At 35.3% G+C, this 14,305-nt stretch overlaps 1 protein-coding gene across 2 annotated transcripts in view; it reads right to left on the reverse strand.

Annotated features, from left to right (window-relative positions):
• Positions 1-14,305, reverse strand: part of HDX (highly divergent homeobox) — a 165,471-nt gene that overhangs the window by 55,581 nt on the left and 95,585 nt on the right. For both annotated transcript variants that reach the window (XM_057537541.1, XM_057537540.1), the window contains one exon: positions 4,343-4,489. In XM_057537541.1, coding sequence (XP_057393524.1) covers positions 4,343-4,489 — 147 coding nt within the window. The remainder of the gene's footprint in view (positions 1-4,342; positions 4,490-14,305) is intronic.

Below are 14,305 nucleotides of genomic sequence, written 5' to 3' on the forward strand. Positions count from 1 at the left end.
GTAGTACCATAGAACCACTTGAAGTAATATGATATAGCAACTTTTTGCCAATTCTCAAAACAAGTTAATGTTAATAATGTAACAGGTAGTAGAGAGGTCATTAGTGGAGAATGCCAAAACCTCCAACCAAAGCAAATATACTGTCTTTTAAAAATTATATGACAGAAAAATATCTCTCATTATTACATGCTGGCCAAGTTTTGTAGTGTAAGTTCCCCATTGTTAGAAGCCCTTGTAATAATCTTTCATTAAGACTAAAGATAATGTTAATTTTACAGGACACACTTCTTTTTTTTTAAATTGAAGTATAGTTGATTTACAATGTTGTGTTAATTTCTGCTGTACAGCAAAGTGATTCAGATATATATATATATATATATATATATATATATATATATATATATACACATTCTTTTTTATATTCTTTTCCACTATGGTTTATCACAGGATATTGAATACAGTTCCCTGTGCAATACAGTAAGACCTTGCTGTTTATCTCTTCTGTATATAATAGTTTGCATCTGCTAACCCCAAACTCTCACTCCATCTCTCCCCCACCCCCCACCCTTGGCAACCACAGGTCTGTTCTCTACGTCTGTGAGTCTGTTTCTGTTTCATAGGTAGGTTCATTTGGTGAGGACACACTTCTTAAATAACAAAACCAAGGACCTTGTGTCTCTCTTTGGAAACGAAGGGTAATGTTCTACTTTGTCAATCTTGATCAATAAAATATTATTATAGAAACACAGAGAGTTCTAGCTAGATCCTTCTAAAGGAGTCTGGTGATTTCCCAGGGACTTTTGAATGGTCATTTTTAGAAGATCACGAGGTTGGATTCAACAATACCCCAGTGCTGGTGCATTGATATTGCTGACTAATTATTGGGGGAATCTAGTTATCCTTTCTTTTCTTTATATGATAGACATTATACCAGTTAGTGATTTTCTTTTGGAATTCACAAAGCTCAAGTGGTAATGTAAGGTCTAGAACTGACCTGCTTATAACTTCAGTGAATAATTTACCATCCATGTGTCTTATTTTCAGTAATCAGGCAACATCAGATACCATTATGTACTAAAACTTGTATAAAAATATTGTTGGATAAAAAGAAAGTACCATTTCATGGTTGTTTTCCTCTTGTATGACTTATCTCTTCAAGTAGAGCAAGAACTAAGATTTACATTTTCATTCTAGCCCTATGGTGACTAGAATAGTAAATGATATCCTATATATTCGATTAATACTTGATATATCAGTTAGTTTTAATTATTTATTAGCAACATTTTTATCTGAAAGGTGTGACCTTGTTCTTCTATACCTCATAGGACTATTTCAAAGAAAAAATAAAATATCACAAGTGTGAAGACACTTAAAGCAATGACCCCTTAACTGATGTCACTGTGTAATGTCAGTCTTTTGAAAAAAGTGTTCTGTAGTCATATATGTTGAAATGATGTTGCATAATTCTACACCTCTCTCTTCAAGCACATTTTGAAAGCTCTGAATGAACTGTATTATCTGCAATAAAGAAACAAGCTGCTCTGGTCTGAATAACAAAAAAAACATAATAAATTGATGTTATCAATGTAGATGTAAACACTAAAGGAAATACCTTTTTTTTTTTTTTTTTTACTTGATGCAATTATTGGAAACATTTTAAGTATGCTTGCAACAACTTAGTTATGTGACTCTACAGTCGGGAAGTAGCCTTGGGGGGATTGGTTCCAAGACTCATCAGGGATACCAAAATCCAAGATACTCAAGTCCCATAGTTGGCCCTCCATATGAGAGATTCTGCATCTCCATGTATAAGTTTTTGAGTGGACACACTTTTCATTTCTTTTGAGTGTATACCTAAGAATGGAATTGCTGTCATATGATAACTCTATGTTAAAAATTTTGAGGACTGCTTTCCAAAGTAGTTAAAACATTTTATATTTTCACCAGAAGTGTATAATGGTTCCAATTGCTCCACATCCTGGCCAACACTTATTACCTGTCTTTCTTATTATAGTGGGTGTTAAGAGGTATCTCATTGTGGTTTTGATTTCCATAATGACAAATGATGTTGAACATATTTTAGTGTATTTATTGGCCACTTGTACATCTTCTTTGGAAAAATGACTATTCTAATCTATTGCCCATTTTTAAATTGCATTATTTGCCTTTTTATTATTGATATGTAAGAGTTCTTTACATATTCTGGATAAGATCCTTATCAGATATATGATTTGAACATATTTCCTCCCATTCTGTGGGTTATCTTTTTCACTTTATTGATGGCACTGTTTAAAGCACCTCATACAATTTTTTAAATTAATTTTTATTGGAGTATAGTTGATTTACAATGTTGTGTTAGTTTCAGGTATACAGCAAAGTGAATCAGTTATACATATATCCATTCTTTTTCAGATTCTTTTCCCATAGAGGTTATTAGAGAATATTGAGTAAAGTTCCCTGTGTTACAGTGTAGGTCCTTTTTAGTTATCAATTTTATATATAGAAGTATGTATATGTTAATCTCAATCTCCTAATTTATCACTTCCTGCCACATTTTCCCTTTGGTAACCATAAGTTTGATTTCAAGATCTGTGAGTCTGTTTCTCTTTTGTATATAAGTCCATTTGTATCATTTTTAAAATTAGATTCCACATATAAGCGATATCATATGCTATTTGTCTTTCTCTGTCTGACTTACTTCACTTAGTATGATAATCTCTAGGTCCATTCATGTTGCTGCAAATGGCATTATTTCATTCTCTTTTTATGGCTGAGTAATATTCCATTGTATATATGTACCACATCTTCTTTATCCATTCCTCTGTTGATGGACATTTAGGTTGCTTCCATGTCTTGGCTACTGTAAATAGTGCTGCAGTGAACATTGGGATGTATGTATCTTTTTGAATTTTGGTTTTCTCTGGATATATGCCCAGGAATGGGATTGCTGGATCATATGGTAGCTCTATATTTAGTTTTTTAAGAAACCTCCATACTGTTCTCCATAATGGTTGTACCAATTTACATTCCCACTAACAGTGTAGGAGGGTCCCCTTTTCTCCACACTCTCTCCAGTATTTATTGTTTGTAGATTTTTTGATGATGGCCATTCTGACCAGTGTGAGGCATTTTTCAGAGAACTAGAGCAAAAAATTTTGGAATTTGTATGGAAACACAGAAGACCCTAACTAGCCAAAGCGATCTTGAGAAAGAAGAATGGAGCTGAAGGAATCAGGCTGAATTCAGACTATACTACAAAGCTACAGTAATCAAAACAGTAATCAAAAAAGTATGGTACTGACACAAAAACAGATATATAAATCAATGGAACAGGACAGAAAGTCCAGAGATAAATCCATTCACCTATGGTCAACTAATCTATGACTAAGGAGGCAAGAATATACAATGGAGAAAAGACAATCTCTTCAGTAAGTAGTGCTGGGAAAACTGGACAGCTACATGTAAAAGAATGAAAATAGAACATTCCCTAACACCATACACAAAAATAAACTCTAAATGGGTTAAAGACCTAAATGTAAGGCCAGACACTATAAAACTCTTAGAGGAAAACACAGGCAGAACACTCTTTGACATAAATCACAGCAAGATCTTTTTTGACCTACCTCCTAGAGAAACGGAAATAAAAACAAAAGTAAACAAATAGGACCTAATGAAACTTAAAAGGTTTTTCACAGCAAAGGAAACCATAAACAAAATGAAAACACAACCCTCAGAATGGGAGAAAATATTTGCAAATGAAGCTACTGACAAGGGATTAATCTCCAAAATATATAAACAGCTCATGCAGCTCAATATGAAAGAAACAAACAACCCAACCAAAAAATGGGCAGAATCTCTAAATAGACCTTTCTCCAAAGAAGACATACAGATGGCCAAAAAGCACATGAAAAGATGCTCCACATCACTAATTAGAGAAACGCAAACCATACAACTTTTTAGGGCTTTCATTTATGACACTCATCAACCAAAACATGAAAATTATTGAAAATGCCTTACCCGCGGGCTTCCCTGGTGGTGCAGTGGTTGAGAATCTGCCTGCCAATGCAGGGGACACGGGTTCGAGCCCTGGTCTGGGAAGATCCCACATGCCGCGGAGCAACTAGGCCCGTGAGCCACAATTACTGAGCCTGCGCGTCTGGAGCCTGTGCTCCGCAACAAGAGAGGCCGCGACAGTGAGAGGCCCGTGCACCGCGATGAAGAGTGGCCCCCGCTTGCTGCAACTAGAGAAAGCCCTCGCACAGAAACGAAGACCCAACATAGCCAAAAAAATAAATAAATAAATTAATTAATTAATTAAAAAAAAAAAAAGAAAATGCCTTACCCGAACTATTTCACAGTCAACATTCAATTCAGATGCAACTGCTTCAATTTTCTCTCTACAAACAGAGCCAAGGCTGGTCATGCCATTGTCCCAGTACTTCTTAAGGGTGGCTAAGTCTTGGTCACTGAACTGAGTGCGGTCTTGTAGCTGTAAAAAACATTTTTAAAAATTAGAATACTCAAAGGAAGAATATTAAATTATCAGAGTGATATGTGCTAGGTTACTTTCAACACATAAATTAATTTCACAATTCTTACTCTGTGTTCCCCCTTGCTGAAATGGGCATTATCATGGTATTTATTACTCTGACATGAAAGTGTGCTAGAATAAAATGAGTAAAAAAATTTACCTGATAACAATTAAGCAATGTTGACTTAAAATGGTTGTAGTCACACAAATAATACGTATTAATTGTAGAAAATACAGATATATTTAAAAAGAAGAAAATTTAAATCACTAACAATCCTGAAATTACACTTGTTAATTCTAATATATGTTTTTTCAAACGTTTTTCTATAATACATGTATTCACATTCACACTACATATATTTAAAAAATACCAGAGTCAGGATCATGTCACCGTGTTGTCTTTTGATAAATTAATCTAGACTTACCATAGATAGGCTCCTACTAATGTTATAATTAATTAAAAGACTAAATAAGAGAAATGTAATAAGATAATGTTGGTTTTTTAAATTAATTAATTAATTTTTGGCTGTATTGGGTCTTCGTTTCTGTGCGAGGGCTTTCTCTAGTTGCGGCGATCGGGCGCCACTCTTCATCGTGGTGTGCGGGCCTCTCACTATCATGGCCTCTCTTGTTGTGGAGCACAGGCTCCAGACGTGCAGGCTCAGTAGTCGTGGCTCACGGGCCCAGATGCTCTGCGGCATGTGGGATCTTCCCAGACCAGGGCTCGAACCCGCGTCCCCGGCATTAGCAGGCAGATTCTCAACCACTGCGCCACCAGGGAAGCCCCAAAGATAATGTTGTTTTAAAAGAATCATATTTATGGCTTCTGAAAGTTTCAGAATAAGCCCATCCTTTTTATTCTTAGGGGTTTTTTAAACCAATAAACTATGGACTTTATATACTGTTTGAATTCAACGAATCCTGGAGGCATCCCTAGGAAATAAATTAGAAGCATGATAGAATAATGACCTCTATTTGTGAATAAGGAGTCATGAAAAGAAAGGTTAAAGGACTTATTCAACAGGGCACAGAGAGACCATAGCAGGGCTAGATGTAGAAATATAGCTGATTTTTTTCTAGTAGCTTTATCCCTATGGTGTCTCCAATTATCTCAAGGGGTGGTAAAAAAATCTGAAAATTAACTTTAATTAAAAATATAGGGGCTTCCCTGATGGTGCAGTGGTTAAGAATCTGCCTGCCAATGCAAGGGACATGGGTTCGAGCCCTGGTCCGGGAGGATCTCACATGCCGTGGAGCAACTAAGCCTGCAAGCCACAACTACTGAGCCTGCATGCCACAACTACTGCAGCCCACGTGCCTAGAGCCTGTGCTCCACAACAAAGAGACGCCACCGTAATGAGAAGCCCGCACACCTCAACCGCAACAAAGAGTAGTCCCCGCTTGCCACAACTAGAGAAAGCCTGTGCACAGCAACGAAGACCCAATGCAGTCAATAAATAAATAAATAAATAAATTTATTAAAAAAAAATATATATATATGCTGTTGAGGGGATATGGGGATATATGTATACATATAGCTGATTCACTTTGCTATACAGCAGAAACTAACACACCATTGTAAAGCAATTATACTGCAATAAAGATGTTAAAAAAACAAAAAGGAAAACAAAAGAAAAATGCTGACACGTGGAAGAAGTTCTGCAAGAATATATAATAACCAACTATATATAGGGAAAACAGAAGACTTTTTACTTCCTAAGTTAAATATTGTTTAAAAAATTTATTGGGAACTTTTATGACCAAAATTTTAAATAAAAATAAAATTTGTAAACTAAATATCTATATCTATCTATCTATCTATCTATCTATCTATCTATCTGTCTATCTATCTATATGCTGCAAAACCCTGTATGTGTATGTGTGTGTTTGTGATGAAAGAATGTGGTGAGAGCGAGAGTGAGAGACAGAGAAAGCCTGTGAGACTGAATGAATTGAGGACAAAAGTGGCAAATCATGATGGCATGAGATGTGAGGTTCTGTTGCTACCTTCTACCTAAGAATAAATGATCTGGTCCCACAGAGAGGTTAGACTTCAAAGCCTTCCTAGACATAAAATGCTTACAATGTTTCCTTCCTAACTGAAATTTAAAATGGAACCCTCTCCTAAATTAGATACAGGTAACAACAGGAAATAATGTACACAACATATAAACCATGACTTAAATAAAAGAGTTATCATAACTAAAGCTGATACAATACTAAACAACAGGTGCAAATTTGTTTTAAAGCTACAATCTTTTGAAAAGAAATTTTAGCTATCAGGAGGAAAAACAATATATGAATTCTCAGTTTACCACCAAGAAAGTGAAGTTAGATTGTACAATTAGTATGTGTCTTCATAAGACATATAGTACAGTTTTTCTTTGAGTGTGTCAATCAATTTCCTTACCAGCTAGATCTCCCCCCAGTTAAAAAAAAAACCCTGATGAGTAATATTTATTACAAGTACTGATACTAAATTACATGTTTCCAATAAAAGAATCAAAACATGTCATCCAAGTTTTTTTTTAATCAAGTGAAATAACCCTCAAGTTATAATATTTATAACATAAAAATCTCATTATATGTCCCTCCTATATTTATTGTACAATAGTTGTGGAGCTAAAATTCTCAAAGCAAAACAAAGAGCAAAATAAATGGTAGTAAGGTTCTAGGTAGATTCAAATAATTCATAACAGCCAGGATAAATATTCCCATATTTTTCCGTTGAACCAAATTCTCCACTATAAGCTAGCCTACATTATTGTCAAACTGGAAGGAATAATGAACAAAACACTGAACACACTGAGCCAATTAATTTGTAATTCATTTAGAGGACATCCAAAGCTGATTCATCCCTTAAATTGAACTAAATAAAAGCTGATTTGATTTGTTAGAAATTTCCTGCATTAGCAATGCTGAAGGCAACTTATTATGACAACGCCTGATAAGTAGAAGCTTATGGGGGAAAGGGCAGTTATTATTAAAGCTCCTAAGAGCATATTTTAACTAAGAAAATAAATAAGGTAATAAAAATCAATTAACATTAAAACTGAATACTCATTTACTGAAGAAAAAAAATGTGGACACTTAAAAGAGAAGGTGAATTCTTCCCCGAGGAGCTTGAAGTTGAAATCAGTTTTGTCTCTCTATTGAAATCTAAAGCCACTTTCACATTATAAGACATCCCTCAGCCTTAACTGCTGACTTAAGTGAGGGAGACATATTAGTCAATTATCTTGCTGATTTTGTGAAGAGTAACATTCCAGTAACCCTGGAAATCTAGGTGAAAGCTGAGGTTTGGCCCATGTGACAAGACAATTGTTTTGATTTCACCTGGATTATATTGTAACACAATAGAAAAAAACCTTCTGGCCTCTTCACCAGCCTCAAGGACACTTCTAGGAATTTAGTTCTTTTATTTTTCTCTTAAAAATAAAACTAAGTGACAAAACTCTGATATTGGGGAGCAGAGTTTCCTGTTTTAAGTATGTATCTTAGTTAAATGTGGAACTGAATTATATATTTGTACTTAGAAGTAACCCTTTTGAAGTGAGAACTATTAAAAAATTTCTAGCTCAATTAGCACTTCCTTCACCTTACTCCCTCAGTTTTCCATATGCTGTGCACTACTCTGCCTTATCCCAATCATCAGTCCAGATATTAACCCATGCTGTTGAGATTTCAAACTTGTTTTGTGAAATCTTGTTCATTTTTTCACTAGACAATGGGCTGCTTAATAGCAGGTATCATGCCTTTTTACTTTTATTTTCATTGTAAAAATAAAAGTAATTATGCACTTGATTAAAAAAAAAGTCAAACAATTAGAAAGGTATAAAATGAGCTACGGTCTCTCTCCTTCCTTAGTTACAAACTTCCAATCCTGACACCAAAGGCAACCACTGTCAGTAGTTTCCTGCATAACTTTCCAGGGTAAAAATGCATATACATTTAGAAAAAAAATTGATGATACTATAATTTAATTTTTTTCACTTAGTGTATCTTGAAGATCTTTCTATATCATCACATACAGATATACTTCAGTCTTTTTAACTGCTACTTTGTGCTCCATCATATGGACACTATACAATTTACTTATGTAATTGTTATCTAATATTTTCTAATTATATTATCTAATTTAGTTATCTAATGGTGAACATTTAGGTGGTTTTCAGGTTATTGCTATTAAAATCAATGCTGAAATGGACATTCTGGTACCTATATCTTGCTTTATATTTGCAATTATATATGATGGGAAATTCCAAGCCATATGTTTTGATCACCTCCACTTCTTCCAGTTGATAAGGAAGGGATTCTTGCTTAGGGTTATGAGGATTGATAAACAACTGATTCCCAACACTAGACAGATGAAATCAACAGTAGTGTATTAGTCACATATACTTACAGCCTATAAGAGGAGAACATTGTATGACATGCAGGGCCATAGGGTAATTCTACTTGGAAACAGAATGAACAAGCAGAGGCTGTGGTGTAACCCCTAGGCATGGTGAAATCTCTGTTTCCCACAGGAGAATGTGATTGACTTGTTTGAATCATTCTGTGGGCTAGCAGGGAACTGAAGCTTGCTATTCAGGGATAAGCAGGCACTGTGCCTGGTCCCCATGCTAAGGAGAGTTGTTTGAATATGGTACTTTATCTTCAGGAACACGATGGTAAGGGGAACTTGTGATTGGGCCATCATTCAAGACCCTCTCGGCTTTCCCCAGATGTCAAGACATATATAATATGGGGACTTAATTTTAGATCTTATACCACAAAATGGAATTGGTTGTCCAAAGAGTATGTGCATTTAATTTTCTTTTTTGTAAATATAGACAAATTGCCTGGACAAAGACTGAAATGTATGATAGTCCTTATTTTCCTATATCTTTATCAATGCTAGGTATTATCCAACTTTATAATTTTTGCTAGTTTAGTGAAAAATGGTATTGTGCTGTTTTGATTTATATTTCTTTAAGAAAGACCAAGCGTTTTTATATGCTTATTGGCCTTATATTTCACAGAAATGCTTTTCTTTCTTATTTATTATTTTTTTAAAAATTTGTATACCCTTAGTGACCAGAACTGTGCTAAACATATGTTAGATATCTTTTTTGTAAACAATGATATTTTTAATCATATGAAATACATTTTCTATGATTAGCAATGCATTACCCTTTTAAACTGTATGATTTTAAAAACTGTATGCTTTACAGATATATTATTCCATTCAATTTACTTACTGATACAGTACCTACCCCCAGTGAAAATGTCTTCTTATCTATAAGAGATTGAATATGGGGTCCTCATAAAGAATACTCTTTTGTGACTTCTGGGTGGAAATTTAATTTAACTAATTTTTTCCAAATTGTGATCAAACACACTAATATAAGATGTACCATTTTAGCTATTTTTAAGTGTACAATTCAGTAGTGGTAAATACATTCACATTGCTGTGCAACCAATCTCCAAAATTTTTCATAGCCATTAAACAAAAACTCCCATTTCCTCATCTCTCCAGCCACTGGCAACCAGCATTCTACTTTCTGTTTCTATGAGTTTGAATACTCCAGATAGCTTATCAAAGTGGAACAATACAGTATTGGTCTTTTTGTAGCTGATTTATTACACTTAGCATAATTTCTTCAAGGTCCACCCATGTTGTAGCATGTGTCAGAATTTCCTCCCTTTTTAAGAATGAATAATATTCCCTTTCATGTATATACCACATTTGTTCATCAATGTATCTGCTGATGGACATTTGGGTTGCTTCCACATTTTGGCTATTGTGAAAAAAGCTACTACAAATGTTGGTGTACAGGTATCTGAGTCCCTCCTTTCAACTCTTTGGGGTATACACCCAGAAATTGAATGTCTGGATCATATGGTAATCGTATTTTTAATTTTTGGAGGAACCATCATAGCGCTTTCCATAGTGACTGTACCATTTTACATTCCCATCAACAGTGCACAAGTGTTCTACTTTCTCCATATGCTCATGAACACTTGTTAGCTTAATTTTTTAATAGTTACCATGCTAATGGGTATGAGGTGATATTTCATTGTGGTTTTTATTTGCATTTTCCTGTGATGTTGGGCATTTTTTATATACTTGTTACCCATTTGTATATTTTATTTGACAAATGTCTATTGAAGTCTTTTGCCCATTTTTTTAAAAACATCTTTATTGGAGTATAATTGCTTTACAATGGTGTGTTAGTTTCTGTTTTATAACAAAGTGAATCAGTTATACATATACATATATCCCCATATATATTCTCTTTTGTGTCACCCTCCCTCCCGCCCTCCCTATCCCACCCCAGCTAGGTCAAAAAGCACCTAGCTGATCTCCCTGCATTATGCACCTCCTTCCCACTAGCTATCTATTTTACATTTGGTAGTGTATATATGTCCATGACACTCTCTCGCTTTGTCCCAGCTTACCCTTCCCTCTCCCCGTATCCTCAAGTCCATTCTCTAGTAGGTCTCTGTCTTTATGTCTTTATTCCCGTCTTGCCCCTAGGTTCTTCATGACCTTTCTCTTTTTTTAAAAATTTTATTTATTTATTTATTTATTTATTTATGGCTGGGTTGGGTCTTCGTTTCTGTGCGAGGGTTTTCCCCAGTTGCAGCAAGTGGGGGCCACTCCTCATCGCGGTGCGTGGGCCTCTCACCATCACGGCCTCTCTTGCTACGGAGCGCAGGCTCCAGACGCGCAGGCTCAGCAATTGTGGCTCACGGGCCCAGCCGCTCCGCGGCATATGGGATCCTCCCAGACCAGGGCTCGAACTCGTGTCCCCTGCATTGGCAGGCAGACTCCCAACCACTGCACCAGCAGGGAAGCCCTTTTTTTTTTTTTTTTAGATTCCATATATATGTTTTAGCATACGGTATTTGTTTTTCTCTTTCTGACTTACTTCACTCTGTGTGAAAGATTCTAGGCCCATCCACCTCACTTCAAATAACTCAATTTCATTTTTTTTTCTGGCTGAGGAATATTCCATTGTATATATGTGCCACATCTTCTTTATCCATCCATCTATCAAAGAACACTTAGGTTGCTTCCATGTCCTGGCTATTGTAAATAGAGCTGCAATGAACATTGTGGTACATGACTCTTTTTGAATTATGGTTTTCTCAGGGTAAATGCCTAGTAGTGGGATTGCTGGGTCGTAGGGTAGTTCTATTTTTAGTTTTTTAAGGAACCTCCATACTGTTCTCCATAGTGGCTGTATCAATTTACATTCCCACCAACAGTGCAAGAAGGTTCCCTTTTCTCCACACCCTCTACAGCATTTATTGTTTGTAGATTTTTTGATGATGGGCATTCTGACTGGTGGGAGATGATATCTTATTGTAGTTTTGATTTGAATTTCTCTAATGATTAATGATGTTGAGCATTCTTTCATGTGTTTGTTGGCAATCTGTATATCTTCTTTGGAGAAATGTCTATTTAGGTCTTCTGCCCATTTTTGGATTGGGTTGTTTGTTTTTTTGTTATTGAGCTGCATGAGCTGCTTGTAAATTTTGGAGATTAATCCTTTGTCAGTTGCTTCATTTGCAAATAATTTTTCCCATTCTGAGGGTTGTCTTTTGGTCTTGTTTATGGTTTCCTTTGCTGTGCAAAAGCTTTTAAGTTTCGTTAGGTCCCATTTGTTTATTTTTGTTTTTATTTTCATTTCTCTAGGAGGTGGGTCAAAAAGGATCTTGCTGTGCTTTATGTCATAGAGTGTTCTGCCTATGTTTTCCTCTAAGAGTTTGATAGTGTCTGGTCTTACCTTTAGGTCTTTAATCCATTTTGAGTTTATTTTTGTGTATGGTGTTAAGGAGTGTTCTAATTTCATACTTTTACATGTACCTGTCCAGTTTTCCCAGCACCACTTATTGAAGAGACTGTCTTTTCTCCACTGTATATTCTTGCCTCCTTTATCAAAGATAAGGTGACCATATGTGCGTGGGTTTATCTCTGGGCTTTCTATCCTGTTCCAATGATCTATATTTCTGTTTTTGTGCCAGTACCATACTGTCTTGATTACTGTAGCTTTGTAGTATAGTCTGAAGTCAGGGAGCCTGATTTCTCCAGCTCCGTTTTTCTTTCTCAAGATTGCTTTGGAAATTCTTAGTCTTTTGTGTTTCCAAACAAATTGTGAAATTTTTTTGTGCTAGTTCTGTGAAAAATACCAATTGTAGTTTGATAGGGATTGCATTGAATCTGTACATTGCTTTGAGTAGTATATTCATTTTCACAATGTTGATTCTTCCAATCCAAGAACATGGTACATCTCTCCATCTATTTGTATCATTTTCAATTTCTTTCATTAGTGTCTTATAATTTTCTGCATATAGGACTTTTGTCTCCTTAGGTAGGTTTATTCCTAGATATTTTATTCTTTTTGTTGCAGTGGTAAACGGGAGTGTTTTCTTAATTTCACTTTCAGATTTTTCATTATTAGTGCATAGGAATGCAAGAGCTTTCTGTGCATTAATTTTGTATCCTGCTACTTTACCAAATTCATTGATTAGTTCTAGTAATTTTCTGATAGCATATTTAGGATTCTCTAGTCATAGTATCATGTCATCTGCAAACAGTGACAGCTTTACTTCTTCTTTTCCGATTTGGATTCCTTTTATTTATTTTTCTTCTCTGATTGCTGTGGCTAAAACTTCCAAAGGTATGTTGAATAATAGTGGTGAGAGTGGGCAACCTTGTCTTGTTCCTGATCTTAGTGGAAATGGTTTCATTTTTCACCACTGAGGACGATGTTGGCTGTGGGTTTGTCATATATGGCCTTTTTTATGTTGAGCGAAGTTATTAACTTTGCTCTATGCCTACTTTCAAGAGGGTTTTTCCCATAAATGGGTGTTAAATTTTGTCAAAAGCTTTCTGTGCATCTATTGAGTTGATCATATGGTTTTTCCCCTTCAATTAGTTAATATGGTGTATCACATTGATTGATTTGCATATATTGAAGATTCCTTGCATTCCTGGGATAAACCACACTTGATTTTGGTGTATGATCCTTTTAATGTGCTGTTGGATTCTGTTTGCTAGTATTTTGTTGAGAATTTTTGCATCTATGTTCATCAGTGATATTGGTCTGTAGTTTTCTGTTTTGTGACAACTTTCTCTGGTTTTCGTATCACGGTGATGGTGGCCTGGTCGAATGAGCTTGGGAGTGTTCCTCCATCTGGAAGGGGAAGGAACAGTTTTGGAAGAGTTTGAGAAGGATAGGTGTTTGGTTTCTCTAAATATTTGATAGAATTTGCCTGTCAAGCCATCTGGTCCTGGGCTTTTGTTTGTTGGAAGATTTTTTATCACAGTTTCAATTTCAGTGCTTGCGATTGATTTGTTCATATTTTCTATTTCTTCCTGGATCAGTCTCAGACGGTTGTGTATTTCTAAGAATTTGTCCATTTCTTCAAGGTTGTCCATTTCTTCAAGTTTGCCCATTTTATTGGCATATACTTGCTTGTAGTAATCTCTCATGATTCTCTGTATTTCTGCAGTGTCAGTTGTTACTTCTCCATTTTCATTTCTAATTCTACTGATTTGAGTCTTTTTCCTTTTTTTCTTGATGAGTCTGACTAATGGTTTATCAATTTTGTTTATCTTCTCAAAGGACCAGCTTTTAGTTTTACTGATCTTTAGTATCGTTTCCTTCATTTCTTTTTCATTTATTTCTGATCTGATCTTTATGATTTCTTACCTTCTGCTAACTTTGGGGGTTTTTTGTTCTTCTTTCTCTCATTGCTTTAGGTGTAAGGTTAGGTTGT

The sequence above is a fragment of the Balaenoptera acutorostrata genome, chromosome X (assembly GCF_949987535.1).
Source record: "Balaenoptera acutorostrata chromosome X, mBalAcu1.1, whole genome shotgun sequence".
Classification (NCBI taxonomy): Eukaryota; Metazoa; Chordata; class Mammalia; order Artiodactyla; family Balaenopteridae; genus Balaenoptera; species Balaenoptera acutorostrata.